The sequence below is a fragment of the Fragaria vesca genome, linkage group LG7 (genome assembly GCF_000184155.1).
Source record: "Fragaria vesca subsp. vesca linkage group LG7, FraVesHawaii_1.0, whole genome shotgun sequence".
Classification (NCBI taxonomy): Eukaryota; Viridiplantae; Streptophyta; class Magnoliopsida; order Rosales; family Rosaceae; genus Fragaria; species Fragaria vesca.
The window spans coordinates 6,968,898-6,992,904 of NC_020497.1; the positions used below are offsets into that span (position 1 = coordinate 6,968,898).

The 24,007-nt window shown below is 38.0% G+C and overlaps 5 protein-coding genes and 1 pseudogene across 5 annotated transcripts in view; 1 reads left to right on the forward strand and 5 right to left on the reverse strand.

Annotated features, from left to right (window-relative positions):
* Nucleotides 1-1,102: 1,102 nt before the first annotated feature.
* On the reverse strand, nucleotides 1,103-5,126 carry LOC101298062 (3-phosphoshikimate 1-carboxyvinyltransferase, chloroplastic-like). The gene is made up of 8 exons (XM_004306884.1): nucleotides 4,616-5,126; nucleotides 4,011-4,255; nucleotides 3,705-3,858; nucleotides 3,089-3,303; nucleotides 2,862-2,979; nucleotides 2,468-2,678; nucleotides 1,638-1,699; nucleotides 1,103-1,546 (listed from the first exon to the last, which is right to left on the reverse strand). The coding sequence occupies exons 1-8, from the start codon at nucleotides 4,952-4,954 to the stop codon at nucleotides 1,328-1,330; spliced, it is 1,563 nt and encodes a 520-aa protein (XP_004306932.1). The 5' UTR covers nucleotides 4,955-5,126; the 3' UTR covers nucleotides 1,103-1,327.
* Nucleotides 5,127-5,778: 652 nt separating this feature from the next.
* LOC101300108 lies at nucleotides 5,779-7,337 on the reverse strand (annotated as a pseudogene).
* A 314-nt stretch (nucleotides 7,338-7,651) lies between these two features.
* Nucleotides 7,652-11,724, reverse strand: LOC101297772 (transketolase, chloroplastic-like). Its single transcript, XM_004306883.1, has 8 exons — nucleotides 11,128-11,724; nucleotides 10,801-10,891; nucleotides 10,576-10,681; nucleotides 10,187-10,469; nucleotides 9,684-9,832; nucleotides 9,439-9,592; nucleotides 8,186-9,145; nucleotides 7,652-7,724 (listed from the first exon to the last, which is right to left on the reverse strand). The coding sequence occupies exons 1-7, from the start codon at nucleotides 11,614-11,616 to the stop codon at nucleotides 8,186-8,188; spliced, it is 2,232 nt and encodes a 743-aa protein (XP_004306931.1). The 5' UTR covers nucleotides 11,617-11,724; the 3' UTR covers nucleotides 7,652-7,724.
* A 1,870-nt stretch (nucleotides 11,725-13,594) lies between these two features.
* LOC101298645 (DNA repair protein RAD51 homolog 3-like) lies at nucleotides 13,595-16,539 on the reverse strand. Its single transcript, XM_004306886.1, has 9 exons — nucleotides 16,428-16,539; nucleotides 15,884-15,982; nucleotides 15,404-15,526; nucleotides 15,225-15,258; nucleotides 15,072-15,142; nucleotides 14,754-14,980; nucleotides 14,333-14,464; nucleotides 13,857-13,923; nucleotides 13,595-13,770 (listed from the first exon to the last, which is right to left on the reverse strand). The coding sequence occupies exons 1-9, from the start codon at nucleotides 16,537-16,539 to the stop codon at nucleotides 13,595-13,597; spliced, it is 1,041 nt and encodes a 346-aa protein (XP_004306934.1).
* A 555-nt stretch (nucleotides 16,540-17,094) lies between these two features.
* On the reverse strand, nucleotides 17,095-21,331 carry LOC101300402 (probable tRNA threonylcarbamoyladenosine biosynthesis protein Gcp-like). Its single transcript, XM_004308408.1, has 13 exons — nucleotides 21,068-21,331; nucleotides 20,933-20,977; nucleotides 20,396-20,470; nucleotides 19,992-20,088; nucleotides 19,698-19,788; nucleotides 19,565-19,614; nucleotides 19,136-19,326; nucleotides 18,901-18,986; nucleotides 18,572-18,647; nucleotides 18,370-18,453; nucleotides 18,161-18,275; nucleotides 17,790-17,878; nucleotides 17,095-17,604 (listed from the first exon to the last, which is right to left on the reverse strand). Exons 1-13 carry the CDS (start codon nucleotides 21,329-21,331, stop codon nucleotides 17,470-17,472), a joined length of 1,398 nt encoding a protein of 465 aa, XP_004308456.1. The 3' UTR covers nucleotides 17,095-17,469.
* Nucleotides 21,332-23,208: 1,877 nt separating this feature from the next.
* Nucleotides 23,209-24,007, forward strand: part of LOC101300679 (nitrate transporter 1.5-like) — a 3,856-nt gene continuing 3,057 nt past the window's right edge. Inside the window, exons 1-2 of the mRNA XM_004308409.1 lie at nucleotides 23,209-23,280; nucleotides 23,729-23,870. Of these exons, the coding sequence (XP_004308457.1) occupies nucleotides 23,209-23,280; nucleotides 23,729-23,870 (214 nt within the window). The remainder of the gene's footprint in view (nucleotides 23,281-23,728; nucleotides 23,871-24,007) is intronic.

Here is a 24,007-nt window from a genome sequence, read left to right on the forward strand (position 1 = left end):
ATATATATATATATATATATATATATATATATATAACAAGAAGAAGAATAAGAGTGATCGTGAAGATATAACTCCTAAATATGTGCCCCACGTTCCCTACAACATGTTCATCATTTATGATATTGGCTTCTAATGGTGCACCCCATTTATATAGTGCCCATACATCAGACAATTTGACCAAAAAGATGAAAACCACATTCATTTTTGGCTTTCTAACACCCTTTCCCCAAGTAAGCTTAGGAGGTTAGAGGTTAGATATCCTTCTTTATACTATATCGGGGTTCTGTTTACTTGTTTTCATTTGATGACTTGGTTAGGAAGTCCTCTTGAAGAGGACATAGCATTCTCATGAAAATGAGATATGATCTCTCAAGTTAACTTCAAAGGGGGTTTGGTGATCTACACTATAATTTCTTCAAGTTGTATTCTAAAAATGTTCTTTCAAATGACTTGTTAAACACTATTGTTCCAAATTTAAGAAAAGTCTTTTATTATCGAATTGGATCATTCAATCTTAAACTATAAATAAAAAGCTTTAGGCTTTTGTAAGACAGGGCTTGGGGGAAGGTCAAGTAAAACCTATACAGGCATAGAATTTCCCATCTCAATTTACTCGATATAATCAATCAAGGTGATTATAAATTGTAGCAAAGAAACAAATACCAATAATACTACATAGTTAACTACACTTAGATCCTTAAGATTGATTGACTCCCAATTTGCAATATATATTGAAAATTTAAACTTAGAATTGAGGCACCCCCAGTCTGCATGTGAATCTGATAGAAAAAGAAGACAGGGGAACACGCATTGGTAGTCCTTTATTTTTTTAAAAAAAAACCTTGCATCATGTAACATGCCCTGCAAGTTAATGTAAGCTGGACAATGACATGTGATTATATCTACACAAAGTTTGAAGTTTGCTAATAAAGTAGGTTCCAATCATCTATTCTTGCAATATAGTACATCAAGGGCGGTGCTGCTACAAGTCTGTGCAGGTAGAGAAGTGGTTTTTGCCTTTAAGGTGGACTCATAGGTATAGAGGCTCATAGAATTATGTGAAGGAATTAGTCCCATGGAAAAGTACAAAGAAAAAGGGTCTGCAGATCCAAGAAACATAAGCACTATTTATTGTGTAGAACAAGATCACAATCTCAGAAACAATAATGAGCAAACCTTAAAAATATGACATGTCTAAGATTACAATGCAATGAAGGGAATAGAAAAGGGTGGTTTTGATCTGCACTGCATTGGTTGTAGAGGCAGAAGAATGATCCCTCTTTTGTTCCCTTCTTTAATCTACAGATAAGTGTTTTGTATTAGCTGTTTAATGTTTTGTAAACTTCCCAAGGACTTCAAAGTAGTTGGGGAATGTTTTTCTGGTGCAACCAGGATCCTTGATGGTAACGGGAACGTCTCCGCAGGCGGCCAGGGAGAATGCCATGGCCATTCTGTGGTCATCGTATGTGTCTATGGCCGTTACATTTAGCTTTTCTGGTGGTGTGATTATACAATAATCTGGGCCTTCTTCAACTGTTGCTCCCAACTGAAATATTATGTCCAGACATGTTAAAAGAAGGAATAGGTACCAATGTGTAGTAACATTCAAGGTTGGAGAAAAGTCACTAGAAACTAACCTTCCTGAGTTCGGTGCAAATGGCAATCATCCTTTCTGTCTCCTTCACTCTCCAGCTTGCCACTGAAGACCAAAAACTCAAGCAATTAAGGATGGTTTTTAGGAGATACTTTCAGATGCGACTTCTTCAAAACATGCAGAATCTAAAACCATATGCAATTCCTATGGATAAGCAAAAAGATTGGTACTTGAAAAAATTATATTAACCTTCTGAAAACTATGTTAATAATATATCTTAGTCTCAACACTTCTCTTCAGGGAGAAACAATCTTTTAACAGGCCTCTGTTGACCTCAGATGTTGATTTGTAAGCTTTACAGGAGAAAGATGTGAACTGACTATTAACATTTCATAGTTTCAGTTTAAGTGCTTGTATCAGCTGTTAAGTGGAGGATTGAGAAAATAGGAATTGCATGGTTCTACAAGCCTAGTTGCATTAGGCTTGCACTTTCAGCAGCAAAATGTCATACGACTCATACCCCATCCAGTCTTACTCACACAGTAAGATCCTCAGCCTTAAAATTGATAGGACTCACCAAATGGGAATCTCCAAAAGTTCACTGTATTTCATGGAAAATAAGTATAGTGCCAATGGAACCTTATATTCCAAGCAAGCTTCCATCACTGCTGCATAATATATATTTTGTTTTTACATTGAATTCATTTTTTTCTTCCTTATGTTCTTTCTTTTTGTAAATTAGTTTTGCTAATTTTCCACAAAACATTCAGATCTATGCACCTAGCATTTCCCTTTACTTTCCTATCTACTTAAAACAAAATAAAAAAATATATCAAGCACAATCCATTCAACAACTAAAAGACTGCAACTTACCATCTCTTATGGCAGTTGGACCATCGGCGAAAAGAGCAACTACAGCAAGAGTCATGGCAACATCTGGCATCTTGTTCATGTTTACATCAACAGCTTTCAAGTGCTTTCTTCCAGAAGAATGTCTTTGAGGTCCTGTGACGGTGACACTATTCTCTGTCCATGTAACTTCAGCGCCCATCTTTTCAAGAACTTCAGCGAATTTTACATCTCCCTTGATTGATAAAAGACCGATAGATGTCAGATTATTTAACTTCAACATAATTCAAGATATTGTACAAGTATTCCAATTGCTAATTTGAGAACAGTTTTTCCCCACATACAAAAAACTTGTCATTCAACAGGAATAGACTGGAAGGTGGGCAGGATTAAACATATGTAGGTCTGTGCAAAATACCTGTAAACTGCTTGTGCCACAGCCTTCAACAGTTACCGTCCCACCCGTTACAGCAGCACCAGCTAGGAAGTAACTAGCACTTGAAGCATCACCTTCGACAAAGGCTTTTCCAGGAGACCTGATAATTTTTCACATTGTTATAGACAATAAGCCATGCTCACAAAATTCGACAAGTTATAATTCTTTACAATAGAAAGTGGTGCCGTAATAAATTGAATAAAACATACTTGTACTTTTGACCTCCTCGAACCAAAAACCGATCCCAGCTATCACTATGTTCCACTGTGACCCCAAAGCGTTCCATCAATTTCAAAGTCATTTCAACGTAAGGAATGGAAATCAGCTTATCAATAATCTCAACTTCAACATCTCCCAGAGCCAAAGGAGTTGCCATAAGCAAAGAAGTCAAATATTGGCTACTGATTGATCCAGAGAGCTTCACCTGCAAACAAATTGTGGATTGAAATGATCAAATTAACCAATACTGCAGACACAACCACTCACCTTACATCCTTACATTTTCAAATGGGAATAAAAATGGTGTAAGGCATGGTATTGGAAAGAAAACTAAAAAGAAACATATAAAAAACATTAAGAATGAAACCAAGAAGTCTAAGAATGAAAATGGATTTTTTTTTCCCACAGAAAAGTTCCAGTAGATAATGGGAAAAATGTGTATTTGCATAAGTTTGTCTTGACTCTTGACACATAAAAGAATGGTATTCTATTCTGAAAGAACAATAACGTTCAAAGACTCAAAAAAGTAGACTAGCATGGTTTCTTACAATTCACCGATGCAATTGATTAAACCATTCAACCATAAATGTAAGAGGCAAACCTCACCTTGCCCCCTGGAAGGCCTCCCTTTCCAATTACACGAACAGGAGGACAGTCTGTTCCCAGAAAACAGTCAACATCTGCACCAAGCTGCTTAAGACCAGTGACCAAGTCTCCAATTGGTCTCTCCCTCATTCGGGGCACCCCATCAAGTACATACCTGAACCATATTGAATAGTATACAAAGGTTATTTGGATATCGTACACGTTTGTATTAGGATAAATGAACAGAATAATTCATATAGACATATTCTATATAATCTTTGCTAAAAGGCAGGAAATACACTCATAGATTGTAGCAGTAAGACATACCTAGAATGTCCACCAGCAGCAGTTACTGCAGCAGTCAACGGCCTCATTGCTGTTCCAGCATTTCCAAGGAAAAGTTGAACTTCCTCTCCGGATTCATTCCCCAAAGGAAACTGACCGCCACAACCCTCCACAACAGCTCTTTTGTTTGCCTTGTCATCTTCCACATTCAGCCCAAGCGTTTTCAACGCACCAAGCATATAATTGATATCATCACTATCTAGTAAGTTGTCTACAACAGTCGTTCCCTGAACAATAGCATAAAAGAACAGTTGATATCTCAAGTCTTAAGGAAATACCCACCAATTACCCTATTCTCTCTAAAAGCACACATTGCATAATATTCCAACAACTCAATTTACTGTCTAGAATCTATGATCAATCAAATAGAAACAATATACCTTGTCTGACCTCTAATTCAATTCAAACCTCATTGAAACACAGTCTAAACCCAATAACCAATATCTAGAAAGTCCTTAAATTGCAACCCCATATCATTTCACCTATCACACAAACCCAACCAATGCAAAACACTCAAATACTCATCACATTTCCACAACACCAAAGTCCACCTTCAAATTAACATCAAAGTCACAATCTTTAAGTACCTCAGAAAGAGCAGCAATAAGCAGAATCCGATTAGACAAAGACTTAGAACCCGGCAAAGTAATGGTACCCGAAATTTCCTTGATGGGTTGCAACACAATCTCCGGCACCGTTGACGGCTTCTCAGCCGTAACAACCGAAGCCGAAACTCTAAGCCCACCAGCCCTGACTCTACCCACAAACCCACTTTCCCTCTTCAAACTCAGAGAATTCGAAGAACCCAAAAACTGTGACTTCAAGGAGATTGAGTTCAACGATCTGGGTATCTGGGGTTTGGAGACATTGGGCAAAAGATTGAAGCTTTGAGCTCCATTGCTGCAGATTTTGCTCACTTGGGCCATTTTCGGTGTTTCTGGGTGTCTGATTCAGAGAGATTAATCACTTGGGTCCTTTTAAAAATGGTGGTTGGATTTGGGGGGATAGAAAGATGGAGGCTTTGGTGGCAATGGTGGTCGTAGGTGGGGATTTGCTTGAGAGGTTTACCTTACACTTGGTCACCAACCCAACTGGGACACCAGAAATTTGAACAGCGCAGAGAAAAAGAAAGGAAGTGGGGGAGGTATTTGCAATTATAGAAAAGATTTGGGGTGTTTTTTTGAATTGTGAAAATGGGGTAGGTGTTTGGGTTTGTGGTGTGAACTGTGAAGGGGTTGTGGTCTTTGGCTTTTCTGGGAAGAAGAAGATGTGGAGGGGTTTTTGGAGAATTAGAGGTCAAGGGGGTTGGTAAGGTTTGTGCACGTTTTGATACATAATGCAAATTTGGACAAGAAAGAAAGAAATTGGTATATGGCAGTGTCAACTTCTCGCACCAACCCCCGCTGGCCATAGTGAGAACAGTCATTTTAGTTACAAGGCTCACAGAAACATTTTGAGGGTCTTTTACAGTATTGCTGCGTGAGGATCATGAGGTAATATTGGGCATAGATGATTCAGTCTGTTTGTGATTGCACACAGGTGAAATTCGTTATATAAGTAACTGTGTTGTATGTTGTACGCGTTTAAAAAAAATGATACATCTTACAACACGCACAGTTTACAAAATGAAGTAAACATCTTCTTTTTTTTGAACAGGAAATGAAGTAAACATCTAAACTCAAACTCTTAAAGAAGCCCTGACAAGAAAACAACATAATCTTAGACAGACCAACATACAGTTACTAAAGTACTAATCACTTGAATATCCATCGTCCTTATCTTCATGTTGTGTCACAACTTTCTCTATGCGAACTCCCTCGATCACGGCTTCCCTTGAACGATCATTAGCACTCTTCCCATCATTAAGTACAGGATCTAATTGGCAGAGAACAAATGCCACACCTAGTATTCAGCAAAACAGAGAAACTAGTCACTAGAAGGAAAAAAAAAGGCCGAAAAAAAAAAAGACAATTATAATTTCAATAACAAGACCAACGTCCAAAGAGAATGCTAATCATGAATTCATGATCATCAGCTCAAGTATTTGAGCTACAGAACAAAAGGATGTTTATTATACATATTGAGCAAGCAACATATATGTATCTATAAATGTATTGTTTGCAATAATACTAGCACAGCTTGCAATGTTCATTACGTTTTTATTTTTATTTTTTATTTTGGGTGGAGAAAAATTACTGTCTATATGCAAAAGGAATAGGAAAGATTCAGAAGAAAATAGATACCTTCAGGTGTGCATCTCCGACCAAAGCTGCGCATACCAACATGATTGGCTTTGACAGCGCCACTGTTGTACACTAAAAGAGTGGGAAGATTACGATCCGGGTAGTTAGGAATGCAATCTGTGGAAAATATTTTCACAAATTTAGTTGCTGGGTACTTCGTTGCCAAGAAATACACAAAAAAGCTTCCGCGATTTAGTTTTTTCTACAAACTTAGATCAACCTCGCTTCGATTCGACCTTTTGAGCCAACTATCGTACTGATTTTATATTTAAACTCAGAATTTTCCCAACTATTCCTGCATAATTTGATTCCTGTATTACTCTAGGAAGCGATCGTCGTCGAGATCGGGATCGTCTTCAAGGTCCTGCTCGGTCTTGTCATTGATCCACGACTTGTCTTTAGGAGCAGAGGCTTCGTCCTCTGCCGGAGTGAGGGGCGGGGGCTTAAATGCCGGCTTCTTTGGAGGAAGATTGCCAAGCTTGGCTGAATATCGTCCTACCGGGTGGTGTTTATAAGTTTGTGTTACTAGTCATATAAAATTCGTTATGATTTTAACAATATAACTGAGAAAAAGTCAATATATCTGAATCTGATCATGGGAACTTCCATGAGAACTTAGTTTTTTGGGGTTTAGGGTTCAAACTCAACTATCAATTAAGTGTTTCTCCCCCACAAGTTTATATGTAAAATGGTACGGAAATTACATTAAAGAATTATCTCATCAAGTTAATACTCTCTTGATAATATAAAATTAGATGACAAATCTCATGGTTCTGTGTCTACAGTACTCAAATATCTTTGGGAGACGCTTGATTCCATAGGAATACAAGGCATAAATGCCATGAGTTGAAGTATATTCCAAACATCCACACTATTTCTCACCCTTGCTAACTCATCTTGGTCTGTAATTAAATTGGATACAACAGAATATGCTATAGTTCTATGAACAACTTGTATCATAATTTAGGGTCCCAATGCCAGCACCAAACTCAAGTGTCAATTCAAGTGAAAGATATTATTAGAGTGAAGGAAACACCAAACGACTAAATTCTGTTGAAGCACCCATTCTTGGATGCAATGAAGTTTTGGTGGTAGAAAGGTAGAAGACAATAACTGTGTGGATTGGTCTGAGGTGAGCTTCAACAACCACAAACTTAAATGTCAAACATTTTTCCCATCATCTACCTCATGTGGACACTATGGGATGCAAAATTTTATAGGCAACTGCCAAACAAAGGTCATGACTCATCAGAATATGGATTACTCTATTATCTTTGAATGGCTTGAAACCAATATCCAATCCAATCCTAGATTAGAATACACACAAAGCCTCTTTTCTGATGGGAACAATACCGCACTTTCCAACCACCCATCCAATTATTTTCAGTCATCCATATCATTGTTTTGTGCCAATAAGTGAGAACCACCCTTCAGTTCAAGTAGCTAACTTTTCCTGGAAGGTAGAAGGTAAACAAAAGAGTTCAGAAAAATTGGAATGTAGGACATCACTCATAAGTAATAACTAAAATCAAGAACAGCAAAGATCTATGCTCTACCAGATTTGTGTCAATCTTCTGTGATTGCATTGAGAAAGGGATAGAACTTTGTATACTAGAAGAAAAACAGTTGCAGGATTCCCAAATGTTAGGTGGAGGAAAGTGAAACTCATTAATTAACCACAGAACATTACAAAATTCAAGCCAGGTCCAAGAGTTATAAAATACAATGAGCGCTCTCAAGCCCTACTCTCCCTATTTTGATCTATGTTGCTACACAGAAGAATTATAAGCAACAAATGAAAAGTAATATTTTATTAAGGCGAATGAGACCATAGGCCATACTATGAACCAAATCACTTGCATATGGCCTCTTCTCTAATCCCCATGCAAAACCAAATGGCTAAATACAAGTTACCTAGCAAACTTCTTTTGCTGCTGCAATAACGGCCTCAACAGTAATGCCATACTCCTTGTATATAATTGGGGCTGGTGCACTTGCTCCAAATCGGTCAATTCCGATTGCCTTTCCTTTGGTTCCAATAATCTTATGCCACCCAAATGTGGATCCAGCCTCAATGCTAACCCTGGCTGTTACTGCCGCGGGCAAAACACTTTCCTTGTATGCATCTGATTGATCTTCAAAGAGTTCCCAAGAAACGAAGGAGACAACTCTGACTGCTTTTCCTTCCTTTCTGAGTTCCTCACCAGCTTTGTATGCAATTTCCAACTCAGAGCCAGTACCGATCAAAATAACATCAGGCTTGTTACCTGTAGAGTTGTCTGACACAATGTAGCCACCCGTTGCGACTCCCTCAACGGAAGTTCCAGCAAGGTTTGGCAGCTTTTGCCTAGAGAGGGCAAGGATAGATGGTCTCTTCTTGTTCTCAACTGCAACTTTGTATGACCCAGCAGTCTCATTCCCATCAGCTGGGCGGAGCATCAAAATGTTGGGCATTGCCCGGAAACTTGCCAAGTGCTCAATCGGTTGATGGGTCGGTCCATCTTCTCCAAGTCCAATTGAATCATGGGTCATAACATAGATAACTCGAGATTCTGCCAATGCAGAGAGCCTTATGGCATTTCTCATGTAGTCAGTGAAAACAAAGAAAGTGGCACAGTACGGGATAAATCCAGGGCTGTGAAGAGAAATTCCATTGGAGATGGCTCCCATCGCATGCTCCCTAACACCAAACCTAATATTGCGTTCTTCTGGGGTACCCTTCTGGAAATCTCCAAACATTTTCATCAAAGTCATGTTGGAAGAAGCAAGATCTGCACTGCCACCAATTAGACCAGGAAGAACTGGTGCAAGTGCATTGAGGTTTGCCTGAGATAAATTCCTGGTAGCATCAGCTGGGACTTCTGGAGTGTAAGTCTGCAAAAGTGAAATCAGATGACCTTATGAGAAAGTTTTCATTTCCAATCATAACACACTATATTATTCTATAACATGGTTTTATCTAGAAATAATATAGAGGTCAGACACACGGTAAAAGTTGTACAGCTACCAGACATGTGAACAATTTTGAGATTGAATGAAGCTTGACATCATATCAGTGCCACTCAAAATGGTGCCCAAATATTTTTTGCTCAATCAAGATCATATTAGAATAACCAAAGAGATTCTTAAATGTAAGAGGACCCACTTATTGACAGAACTAGACTTACCGGGAGTGCCTTTTCCCAACCAGCGGGTAGCTCACCAGTGATGATGGATTTCAGCTCTGCAGCTTCCTCTGCGTACTTCTTCTCATATTCAGCAAACTTGGCATTCCATTCAGCTTCAAGAGCTGCACCTTCCGGAGTATGGCGACTCCAATGACTAAAATAAAACCAATCAAGATGATTAGAAATTAATCTTATCAGACTGATTAAACCGATCGATTAATAATTCATCTTGTTTTATGTCTTACCTTTTAACATCCTCTGGCACGTGGAAAGGCTCATATGGCCATCCAAGGTTCTGCCTGGTAGCATCAACTTCCTTGGCACCCAGAGCGGCACCATGAACACTGTATGAGTTTGCCTTGTTTGGAGATCCAAAACCGATGGTTGTTGTCACCTGGTAAATATGCAAACATTCAACATCACATTGGCTAATATCCGATCAAATGAAAAAACTCTGTTTGAGAAATGCTTTCACCAGACAATGCAAGGATGCCTGCCTGTGGGATTCAAGTTCTCTTTGAACTCTAAAAGGGATTATATATATATATATATATATATATTTTTTAGTATTGTTTCAATACATATAGCTTAATCTCATACTAGAAGTCAATGACAATGTTGGCTGAAACATTTAAAAAACCTACAAAAAATAAATTATAGATAATAAAAAATATATATATAGTTTTTCATCACGGCACATAGAGTATACTATTCTAAATATCTTAGGAGAATGCAGCATATGTGTCACCTTTATCAAAGTGGGCTTGTCTGTCACAGCCTTTGCTTCCTTAATGGCAGCTCTAATCTCATCATACCCGGTGTTTCCATTCTTCACCCAGAGAACGTGCCATCCGAGAGCCTCATAACGGGCATCAACATTCTCGGTGAATGCAATCTCAGTGTCTCCATCAATGGAAATGTGGTTGTCATCATAGAAGGCTATCAGCTTTCCAAGTCCCCAATGCCCAGCAAGGGAAGCAGCTTCATTAGAAATACCCTCCATTTGACAACCATCACCCAATATACAATATCTACACAGAAATAACACCAATGCTTCTAAGTACAGTCGCTACAAATATGCCATCAATACAGAGGAAAAAAAAACAAACAATCCCACTCATTAAGATATTATCTTACGTGTAGTGATCAACAATCTCACTGTCTGGCTTGTTGAAACGTGCAGCCAAGTGCTTCTCGGCAAGGGCCAGACCAACAGCATTTGCAATACCTTGCCCCAAAGGACCTGCATGGAACCACAATATCCTTAAGAATACAAATCTTCTAAAAAAAAAAGAATAGTCAATCAGCCTTCAAGCATGTAATTACTTAATCAACTAAAAAGATCTAAAGTCCGAATCTAACCAGTGGTGACTTCAACTCCGGGTGTCTCAAAGTTCTCGGGATGTCCAGGGGTCTTGCTTCCCCATTGCCTGAAGCCCTTCAAGTCCTCTTCCTGATAATCGATCCCAAAAAAAAAACAAACGATTAGTTCACAAACCAATCAAGATCATTACCAAAGCAAAACATACGATCCGGATGCATACTAAAACCCAACATGCAGCAACTTTTTGACTAGATTAGAGTGAGCAAATAACTTCGCTGTCATAAAATTCACTTGATTTTGAACTTAAAAACTTATTCTGTGCTGCAAAACTCAATTGATTTTGGATTCATAAACGAATCATTCACCTTGACACTGTCGTAACCAGCGAGGTGAAGCAGAGCGTACTGCAGCATACAGCCGTGGCCAGCAGACAACACGAACCGGTCACGGTTGAACCAGTAAGGATTCTTTGGGTTATACCTCATGATCTCGTCATACAAAATATGCCCCATCGGAGCACACCCCATCGGCAAACCCGGATGACCGGAGTTGGCCTTCTCGACAGCATCAATCGCCAAGAACCGGATCGTGTTCACCGACTTCTCCACCAGTGAGGTCTCAGTAGTCTTGTCGAGAGTCTCGACCGCCGCAGCCCGGACCGGGCGGCTCAGGCGGCGCCGTGGGACCCGGGCGAGCTTGACGGAGGCGGCGGCGGAGGAGGTGGATTTGAGGCCGGAGAAGGAGGGGAGGGAGATGGCGGAGGAGAGGGAGACGCGGTCTGAGGTGGAGTTGGAGTGGGAGATGGCCCGGGCGAGGAGGGCCTGGGAGAGAGTGACGGAGGAGGAGGAAGTCATGGTGTGGAAGCAGAAGAAGGGTCTCTTCTCAGAGAAGAAGAAGAAGAAGAAGAGAGAGAGTGAAGGAGAGGAGAGGAGAGACCGTTGAAGATTTGAGAAGGCGTTCTCTTTGATTTTATCGGATAGAGGAGGGAGGGGCTTTGAGCTTCTCGTCTACACTAAAGGACAGGTAGAGATCGGAGCTGACCGTTAGATTGGGGTCAAGGCCCATCTTGGCCGTTGACTGAGGGTAGGAGGTTAGGAAAGGCTCTCTGCCTTATGTTTTTTCTTGACCTTTTTTCTTGAAAATGAAAAAATACTTTCCATTTTTAATATTTATTTTGGAAAGGCTTTTTTGTTTTTTAGGTATTTTAGTATTTTTTTTAATTTTCTTGGTGATTGCTCCACCCTTTGGTACATCGAATGCGGCCTTTGGTTTGTCCGCCGGCGCCGGAGTGTTCGGGACCTTTTTTTGCCACTTTGGTGGCACAATTTAGAAAATATGATCTACCGTCTCGACCCACGATGCATTAATATATCAATACATTAATGCAACTAATCTAGTTTCGTTACGATATTAGTTTCGTATGTCGTTTTTAGACGATGAAGTATGTAAATTAATGAGATTGTTAGACAGTTCTTATAACACTTTTCTTCTTTTTGAGAATACAAATATAAAAGAGCTTCATGAGTAGCCATCTAACCATGGTCTCAATCTGAGGATGCACCAATCTTGGTGGGTTGTTGAAGTGAGAGAGAGAGAGAGAGAGAGATGGGAAGAGTTTGGTGGAGGATCCGACGAGTATAGAGGTGACAATATATTAATAAGATTTCCTTAGAGTTGAAGATTTGTTCAATAAATGGTAAAAGGTTGGTTAGGAGGCTAGAGATTAACCCCTGGTCTTTCATACACTCCATCCATACTTCAAAATTTGCTGCTACTTCAGCACCATATGTTTGACAAGAGCATTCTGTTTATATTATCCCTGCCTTTTTTTTCTTTCTGCTGACATTATTATATATAAGGCCTCCACATGCATATATCATCCAAATGTAAAGAATAATTCAAATATTTGAATACTTGGCTGCTACTAGTCATGTAATTCTACCAAGCCCAAAAAAAAGAAGAAAAAAACAGAAAAAGAAAAAGTCTCTCTATAGGAAAAATATCTCATGAAACTTGATCACATAGAAGCAAAACCAAAAAGGGAGCATCAACCTGGTGTAGGCAATATATCTGCAAATATCTTGTAACAAAAGCTAGCCCTTGGAAAACAGAATGCATGTTCCAAACCTTAGTGACTAAGTCAAATCATCCAGCTAGCTAGTAGTAATTTACAATATAATTGATTTAGCAAAGAGATCTGGTATCACATAGATCCCAATGCATCAGAAGAATAATGCCACACACACCCAAATTTCAACTTTGAAAGACCAATTGCTAGACCTAAAAGAGATTCATTCAAATCATCACCAAACATAGGCAGATATATATAAACATTCAGCAATAGTGTCTGTCTCAGACATGTGTTCGTCTCTCAACATTCTATAGGATCATGTCACATCGAATGTATCTAAAAGACTAAAATATAAGCATGACCACAAGAAATTAATTAATTCCAAATTCCAGTACGAAGTGGCCACATTTCTGTTAACGAAGGATAGTTGGCTGCATATTAAGAAAGATTGATCAACAGAATATATTTGGCACCAAATAGTCAAGGCACTGCATCCTATTAGGTATCTAATTAACTAGCATTTAAAGATGGAATAGCAATCATGACGCAAACTGCATTTCAATGTTCCATGAGAGGACATATTGTTCCTCTAATCATTTGCAATTCTGGCTACCATTCTCTTTACAGGTTCTATTCTCAATGATTTCATCTGTACACAAAAACGGGTACATAGAAAGAAAGTGTTGGACAAAAAAGAAGTAATCACCATCTATTGAAGAAGAAAGTAAAAACAAACCTTATACCTCATCAGATTTGGAACCTCACATCACTCTGATTCGTTTGTGGTTTGAAGCAGAATTTGTAATCCCTTCACTGGTTACACAAAATGAGGCTGATGCTGATCGTAGAGAAGGTGACTTGTCTATGTATGCATTCCGTTCATCACCGTTCCAATACAATATGATTCGATTTGTGCAAGAATGTGACCAGCTATCACCTAGGAAATAAAAAATAAAGCAAAAATTCTTAAGGGTGGAAAATGATCATCGAAGTGAGATTTGAATAACCGAGAACAAAACTTACCTAATGCTAGACTCAATTGGAATGAACCTTCTGTACACTTGGTGGTTACTTGATTGAATATGACAACCTGCGAAAGAGAACAAGAGCCAACAAATTGAAACCACAGAAAGATAAGATAAAATAGAACAAAGAACATTAAGGGACCATTAGGAATACTTTTTTAGAAAATAAAGAGCTTAAGGGGGAGTATGTGTGTAGTGTTGACAAATAAGGAACTAACAAGCCAAACTAAATTTGAAAATCTCAACCATGCTCTGATTGCTGATACTTTACAAACCCAAATCTGGCCAAGAGCTTGCAAACAGAATTGTTACTGATATTGGCGTCTTGCAACAGGTCATTCATAACAAAAGGACAAAAAATCATCTAGTTGATGACTGTTCCTTTCGCATTCAAAAGAACTTTTCGGGTATTGGATTTATATGATGACTTCACTACTTCAGATCTCAATTCAAGAATTGGAAATTATAGCTTACCGCTAGAGTATACTTTTTCCCAAGGTTCATCAACTTTAAGGCCATTCCACCAAGTAATCGATTCCTGAGAGCAAAGTCCTCAAAATCTTGGCGAAAGTGAAAAGTAATGCTGTCAATGATGACAATCTTTACCTGAAAGTTTTTGGAAGTTACATTAGTTCTTCCAGGATGAATATCAAATATAGTGCATTCAGTGATAAACTTAACTGAAACCCAGTTCCAGTTCACAAATGAACAATTAATCAGCCAAAGCAGCCAAACAAAGAAACAAGGCGAGACACGAAAAAGTGCACCCTGAAGTCTGACTAACTTATCAGCAAAATGAACAAAGACGCATGCTCATATGGAACTGGTAACTACCATGCATAAAGGAATGTTGAAGATGCTTAAGGTACATTCCATATCAAAATACTCTACCTACATCTTTATGCTCCGAGATGAATTGGTCTAAGTAATTTATCAGGGCAATTTGCTCTGTCGAAGTGCAAATGCGAAAATAATATATCTTTTCCAGGATATCAGTAGGATGTCTTTCAACTTGGGAAGCTTCGGATTCCTTCCGCGTAAGTTCACTGTTACATGACATGTTTACTACAGAAGCTTCAGCAATTTGTAGAGCCCGCTCCACCATAAAGCTCCCTTCGGTATCTGCAAGTGCCATTTTAAGACCGGATGCAATAGGTAACATTTGTGAACAGATATGATATAGTATAAGGTTTTAAGTTTTCAACTCACTGACCAATATACACTGCTTTTCCCCCTAGGCCACCATAACCAATAGGCCTTTGCACATTCACAGCAAGTTGAATCCTGCAATATCAAAGTATGCATTCAATGCCCTGGAGAACAATAAAAGGAGTATACACCTAGTTTGGGAAAGAAAACCCCATACCCCAGCTGTGTTTTACCAATGCCCGGAACTCCACCTAAAAATCAGGGGGAAAATACAAAGAAAATCCAATTAAAAGCTTGCCATAGTTTTGTGCTCGTACAAATGAAGAAAAAGTACACAAAAGTAATGCACTGACATACAGCATACTCCAATAAATGATTAGGAATAGCTAGACTAACCGATTTCAGTAACTTCTTTACAATTAATTCCCCCACCGAGAATATAGTCTAGATCAGCACATGATGTAGTAATGCGTGGTAACAACTTCTCCTCATTGAGAATTTCCCAAGCAGTTTGTCCACCTACAGGAGATGGGATCAAAGTTACTTTTAATCATCTTCAACTCAAATGCAAGTCTTCATCAGAGAATGAGTTCAGTGTAAAAAAAATGCAGCATCTTCGTTATCCCCCCAATAGCATTGAGTTTATAACACATTGTACAAAGAATGAAATAGTGTGGCCAGCTACTTAGCTTGTTTTTTTTCTTATTAGCTAATCATTGTATTTTCCCTATAGCGAGTTTCCTCCTGAAGTCATGCAATAACGATAAAGAGGGACAGTAGAATTTCACATTTTGCATAACTCTGGACAAAATATATTCAATTCACATAAATTCATATTATAATTTTACATAATGGTTGAACAAAGAAAAGCATTACCATTGACAAGAGCCGTATGTTTATCCGGTTGTTCCAACCCACTACCAAGTGATGCAACTCTGAGAATTTCATAAGCTTCAGCCTCTGGAACTTTTAAATCTGTTCAACAATAGACAATTATACAAAACTTCAGTCCTCACATCCCTAAATTTTATCACAGTCAACATGCATTTCCTTGAGTAAACTGAAAAGAGACAAAAAAAATTTACAAGGAATACATAACAAGATAAGGAACGATCAGAACAATTATACAGAAATCAATACAAACACACTTCATGGGCTACAGTAACACTCAAAATCTTGTTATTACTACTTCATTTCGCAAATTCGGATCACGATAGCTATCTCGTCAGAGTTCCAAAATCGAACTAGTAAACTATCATGAGTGATAATTAACACTTTCATGTGCTATTTAGTAACAATTTTTCAATTACCCAAATACCAAGTCCTTCCATTTCTCACAATTCCAGTTGTATTTCATCACTAAATTCATACACAACCATAAACCCTAATGATTTGAGAGAAAATCAGAGAGATGATTTACCACGAGCAAGGTGGGAGGGAGAGAGACGAGAGAGCGAAGCTAGAGTAGTGTAGCCCGCTGATATGAGCTTCCCTCTCTGCGAAGCTGACAGCGGTAACCTTCCCACTTCCATTCTTTGCCCTATTCAATTTTCCACACCAAAAAATGTGGAGGGAAAATTTGGGGACACCAACGCTCGTCACTCTCTCTATTTTATATAAAACCAAGGCAGAATCTTAGCTGAACTGTCCCTCATTTGTTCATGCTTTACAGATTTACCCTCTGGTTTTTACAATTTTTATAAACTACACCATATTCTTTCTAGATTTTGCAATTGTCCCTCTGAAAATATGAATGTAAACATTTTAGTTTAGGATATAGTCTCGAGATAGCTAAAAATGAGCTTAATGAGAAGATAGTTTGAGAACTTTAAGAATTTGTTACGTGCAAAAAGGATAAGGGTTTCGAGGTTAAACGAGCTAAAACTAGCTGAGCTTAATATAAACATGAAGTGTGTCGAGTCAAACTTTAATTTTAACTTTTAAAGTAATTTATCATCAAATTCAGCTCATGTGCTTAACACACGTATGATATCTTAGTTTTAAAATAATTGTGTATTTCTCAATGATCACTGTATTTAGAAGAAAGATTGGACTTATGGTTTTGACAACCATCTGCTAAAAGTGTTATAACAGACCCTATAATAGTATAATCCATTCCATCAAGACCAGACAGGATATTATAGAACACCCTTTTTGTTACATTTACAATATGCATAAGAATTAATCTGATATACTCTTCCATATATATAGTTGCAGTCTCGCAAGGTTTGGAGCACCAGATTGTTAGGTATGAAGGGCAGCATTAAACTGCTTTCTCAAAACAATTTTCTACAACATTTTGCTTGATTCCAATCGTCAGTTGTTTGCCAGTGCCATATAGGTGGTGATCAATCTTCACTTCATCACCAGAAAGTTCCACTCTAATTCAAAGATTTCCCCAAACTAAAAGTTGGTGTCAAGAACGGAATTTCATCAAGTGGCTGGAGGTTAGGAGATGGAGACTAAAGTTGTTGTTGCAAAGATGCTTGGACGAGAGATGTCAGAGAGGGATGAATGCGAGCCGTTCTCATTGACCGAGCTTCACTCCTTCCCTCAGCGTATTCTTCCCCCAATGGCCATCGTGGTCGCAGATCAAACTGATGTATAACAAAGCAAGAGTAGAAGTAAGAAGTTGAAAATACCAAACCACACCACATAAAATATGTAGCAAAGAGTGACACAGGTAAACAAACAAGAGACATCCAGATTTAGTAAATAAACAAATGAATAGAATCTTGAATGAAAAGCAATCATAGCGATACAAGTTTTCAAAAAAAAAAACCTCAATATCTTCAGGTTCATCTGCAGGTGGTGGTGGATCAAATCTTCCCATACAAAAGTTCTCAATGCCAGTCCATGCCACCATTACACCTAGTCAGTTTAAAGTATAGGCATTAGTCTCCCTGTAGACAAGCTATATATATGGGGATGTGTATACAGAGGCAACAAGGTTAACATCTGGGAATTAGTCTTCACCAATAGGTAGTTTTCCATATCTTTTTAGTGATGGCCAACTATGGGTTAACATTTTGTTTTAATCCAATCAAGCCATTTCAGCTACAAATGATTAGCATGCTCAGACCCTTCTTTATCAATTTAGAATTCACGTCACCAACACCACAGTCTGAGATAAAATGAGATAAAATGAATTACCGTTGTCTGTACAAAGGCTGGGAGGAGGGCATACAAGTTGCAAGTTGTTTTTGGTGACAATCTGATCAAGTCGAGCCCGAACATATTGATTTGATGCAACACCACCAGACACAACCTACACAGAAAGAATATAAATAGGTATTCATGCTCAGCTATATGAAGAAAAGGTGAATCAAAGCATACAGAATTTAAAATTCCAGATTACAAACCATATGTTTTACGGAAGGTTCAATCTTCAAAGCCCATTCAATTGCTCGTTCGCACCTTTCTTCTAAATGTAACACGGCAACTCTCTGCACAAGGAACAACCTCAAGGTTACAAAATATATAGAATAGATAAAGTTGGAACCTAAACAATGCAAACATTTGATCAAAGTGACATGAAGAATGATACAGATATACACTAGTAACCTGAAAAGAGGCAGCAATATCAGCTCGAGACTTTCTATCTTCGCTAGTTGCTGAAGAAACAGGAATTGTAGCATTACTGCACAACATAAAAAAGATTAGGGAATAAAAAGATAACTACACTAACTGACAAAAATCACTGGGACAAAAATATGGTTTGCAGTAACATCAATCGAGAATCAGTTGTGCTTGAGCTGAATCCTTTAATTTACACAAGCTGTGTGAGTGTGTCTGTGTGATAAAATAGCTAGATTATCTTTGGGAATCTGCAATCTAGGAAACACGTATATCTCAATTTCTGAAAAAATTGTCTATATCAAGGACATACATACATATTTTTAGATTCAATTGCCAGCCTCACTTGAGTCTTCAGACCAGCATACGAGAAGTTGCAATCTTTATGTTGTTTCATTGGAGTCTAGAAAAAAAAGACAAACAAAATGATTACCAGAATTAGGATTTAACTTCAGGTTACAGAAATCTCGGTCATATATTATACTTTATGTAGAACCAAACATGAAACCAAAGGCAACTTTCTCGCAAAAACTGTATAAGAAGAAAGATCACCGATAATTTAATTGATTTTGCATCACCCTCTCGGGCAAGTTCTTCTATAGCTGGCCCACCACTTCTCCTCAAGTCAAGGCCAAGCCATTTTGCTATCTTATCATAAGCCTCACCAATAGCATCATCTATCGTGGTCCCTAATTGTACGTAATGACCAAGATCACGAGCAAGAATGAGTACATTGTGTCCTCCTGAAGACAGACATTGCTTTTAGACACATCATTTAGTGTATCAACGCAACTAACTACTGGGAAAAAAAGCCCGTTTAAATATGCATCAGAGAAGTAACCGATGGGCTTGATTCACTTGATTATTGTTATTAGTGGTCTTGTTAAGACAATGAATATTGTCATGTGATCCAAAAATGTGGTGGAAGTTTATTGAAATCTGCAAAACGACCTTATGGACAGATGGTGTATATTATCTAACCTGAAATAAGAAGGGCCATGAAAGGAAATTGTAGTTCTTGTTCAGTTAACCTGACACGAGATAGACAATTGCGATATGTATAAGAGCACTCAAAATACTGTTGAAGTGCAGAAAAGAGAGAGCATGGAGGTACCTGGCTACAAGAGCATGAGCCTCCATGTGATGAACACCAATAATTGGTAAGCTAAAAGTACCAGCAATTTTACGAGCTTTCCGCACACCAACTGCATAACAGTTGAATGAAAAATTAGTCCTACAATACTCCTTATAGATAACAAACAGCTCAACTCCTTCCTCACAATCATATAGTGTTAAATAGGGGCCAGGTTAGGAGGGTAGCAAACCCAACCAAAAGGCACTGGTTATAAAATCTCCAGATAAACATACACCAACTGAAATGGAGAAAAAAGAGGTGATACTAACTTACCACGAAGACAAAGGCTTAAACCAGGACCAATGGTAACTGCAACTGCAGACAAGTCTCTCTCGCTTAAATTAGCTTTGTCGAGCGCTTCTTGCACAACCTGTAATCAACAATCACAAATTCACCTCAAGCTTCGAACATCTTCAATTCACCAAAAAACATGACAATACAGTAATCAAACATTTGGATTACAAGCGATAATATGAAATAACCAAGTCATCCCCAAAACTGACATCAGTAATATATGATGACTGGCAAAACAATATTAGCAGAAACAACTTACACATAAGGACGGTGCCTAACGACACTAACACAACCAACAAATTACAGTCTCAGGTAGCAGATGTCAGATCATGTAACATATCATCATGCTAAATTGAAAGATGACCGTAATGAAGGAACAATACCTGATCAATCACCTGCAAGTGCGCTTCTTCTGCCATTTTGGGCGCAACACCTCCATATTGAGCAAGCAAATCTGCCTTGACGTGGTGAAGGCTTGAAATTAGATAAAAGCATCCATGTAAAAACATAAAGTTATTTACTTCATTCTAGCCCATAGTTTTCTAAATCGCAACACACACACACACACACAGTCTATAACTTTTTTCAGTTCATCATATACTAGGACTATTTAATCACAACATAAGCCCTATAGTCCTGAACTAGTTTCAGAAAATGAGTATCTTCACAGAAATCACATCACAAAAACTTCTATGTAGTTGGTTTTATCAAAATACCAGATAGTCTAATCGCCCTCTCAAAAGTTACTACCTAACATTTTGAAGCACAAACATATACTCTAAATGGCAAACTCATTCATAGCATTAGGATTATAATGCAGTTCACCTAAGTAAAACAGTAAAACCATATGCCTCAAAACTAGATTGATAAACAAAAAGAAAAAACTCATAGCCAAATTCTACAACTTGCTTAATATATACCTGAGAAGATATAACTTGGCTGAGAATTTCACCGTTGCTTTTCACCTGCATTCACAAAACCCAAAACCCAGTTCAGTAAAAAACTCAAACTTGACCAGTACCCAGTAACAAAATCAATCAAATTCAGTGACATACAACAGCGGCGGCCGTGTCGTCGCAGCTGGTTTCGATGCCCAGAACAACAAGATCATCTTGGGGATAGGGAGTTCGAGTTTTAGATTCTAGAGAAGTTGGATTCTTTGTTATGGAGGAGTTGGAGAAAGAAGAAATGGGAAGGGAAGAGATGGGCCTTGGTGTGGGGTTGAAGAAGGGTTTTAGAGCTCTGAGGGAGGTTTGTATGTGTGAGACTGAGGGTTTTGAGAGGAGATTTAGGCGCCAAAATGTGGAAGAGAGAGCCATTCTCTCATACAGAGAGCAGATGAAGAATATGGCGCACAGTTTACTCTGGAGGCTTTTATTTCTCGACGGATATCGGTTTGTCTAGGAAAAGAAAGAAAACGTTTCTACTGGCCTCTAGCGGTTTAGAGTTTAGAAACAAAAATCTAGAATGTGTGAATGTCGATTTGGCTATTTGCATTGGCTAACAAAATCATCCTTCTCTTTTAGAAAGGTAAATAACTTACAAAATACAACTCATTAGACATATCAGTGATGAAAAAAAAAATTCCGCTCTCATTTCTATCTAAACATCACTCTCATTTCTATCTAAACATCAACGATTAAAGTCAATAAAAACGGGTTCAACCGTATTTTAACTTATTTCAGAACCTTCGATAAATCTTTACTTTTTTCTAAAATTAAAATTTATTAAAAAAATAAGCCCAAACCCAAATGAAATGGCCAAATACAACATAAAACATAAACAAAAAAACTAGTCATCTAATTTCACAAAAAAAGTAGAAATCGATAGTTTTCTTACCAACAAAAAAAAAACAACCGTCCATACCAGCCGAGCTCAACTCCCTTTAACATGAGGGCAAGGAAATCTATCATTGTGAAGGACGTTAGTCTTAACATGAGGGCAAGGAAATCTATCATTGTGAAGGACATTAGTCTGGGAAGGTGGTGGCTGAGAAGCCCATCACAGAGGATCCATCATTTTCGAAGGCAAGCAAAGCGGCAAGATGTACCACTCGATACATTCTTACAGTTAATCTCAAGATGAAACAGCTCTTCCAACTATATTCCAAAACTATCTGTATAGATGTAATGGTAACTTCCCATTACATGGAGGAAAATTCTACAGTATGTCAATGTATGGCATACATACTTGCTTTTGCAGACAAATTTTCTAAAACAGCCCACCCCTACTATATGTGATCTCCCCCCTTTTAGTTGCATTTTTCAGTTTGTATGTTATACACATTAGTATAGCAGACAACCTTTACATGGGCAATAAATAATCTATGTTACCAACGAAATCATCTTTTGAAGGCATTGCATATTGCAATTAGTTCACTGAGCCTCACATCTCTTTATAAGAAATACGATCAACGTAGTGAATACAATGAGTAAAGACGTAGTTAGTGTGCGAATTTGTATAAGTTTATAAAAAATGGAGTGAAATTTGCATTCTCCGAATCGTAAATCACACTCTCACATCATTTTATAATATTTTTCTGAACTTTGTGGCATGTAATTTCCTTTGTTACCCTTTAGTCAACCTTCTATACACAACTGATCATTCTGGTCTGTGAACTGAACTTCGACCCAAGAAATTCAATTTCTCGTGAGATTTTAGTCAGATATAGTGAATATTTTTTTGAAAGTAAATAAAATTCACACATCTAGTTGTGGTAAATTCCCAAAATCCAATATTTTTAATGAAGTCATATTACATAGATGTCGTTTACTGAAAAGAAAATCTATTTATGAGGCCTGGTATGAGAAAGAAGCCGCTAATCATCGTCGTCGTCCCTCGAGGAAAGCGCTACTAAACCAGTAACGGCTGAGCTGAAAGAGAAAAGTTACCTGACTCTGGTTGACCATGTTAATTTGTTTGTAGGTGGACTTGTACATATGTCACCTCGATCAGGCCGGCCTGAGGCAACTGTCATTGTATTGAGATCTCCATTGTATTTCTCTTAATTAGATATCAGAGCAACGTAGCACACAGACACAGGTCCTAGCAGCAAGAAAGTAAATGCGTTTGAGATGCAATATTGCATGTCAGTCTCATATCTATCGCTCACCAACCCACATCTCCTTTTTCCCCATCTCTCTATCTATCTTCAATCCTCTCTCTGAGTCTTAGAGCTTGGTTTAGTCGCTTAGAGATGTCATCATCAGCTTCCATGGCTCCAGAATCAGACCCTTCTGCTGCAACTATATCTAATAATGACTTCAAGGTAAGGTTTACTACTCCAGAGAAAATATGGTTTAAATTTGTAATATCAGCCACTTTGTTCTTGTTATGTAGTTTTTGTTCCTGGTTAATTTTGTTGTAATTGTAATATTTTTACTATAATGTCATAGCACTGCCCTAATGCGCTTAATTACCAACTCTTGGTATGCTTCTCCGTGCCTTAATTTGATGTTAATGTATGTTTCATAATTCCATATATTGCTCGATCTCTTTTCAATTATGCTAAAATACAGATACGATTTTTTTTTTCTTTTCTTCTGGGAGCTAGCGACCTAATGGACTAATGGTTATAGTAAAACTAATTACCTCCGGAGATGGAGATATGCAAATCTTCAGCTTTATTCTTATAACAACAGTAGAACAAGAAATCTTCATTTGGATGTAACTGAGCAAATGTTATTGGTAATTCATTTGTATGTCATTGAGTGAAGGGGTTTGAGATCAATCAGTTGGAAGGTGGCAGAAGGGGTCCCTGTGATGATCCTTTCACAAGAGATGGATCAGTGGATCGGTATGGGAAACCAGCTGTAAAACGAAGCACTGGTGGATGGAGATGCGGCACATATCTATTAGGTATGGCTAGCTCTTCACATTATCACTGATTCACCGATGCAATTTAGTGTATTTGATTGTTTCTCTCATTTTCTGTCGATCTGTTAGTAGTTAATACTATATATATATATATATATATATATATATACTACTCAGAT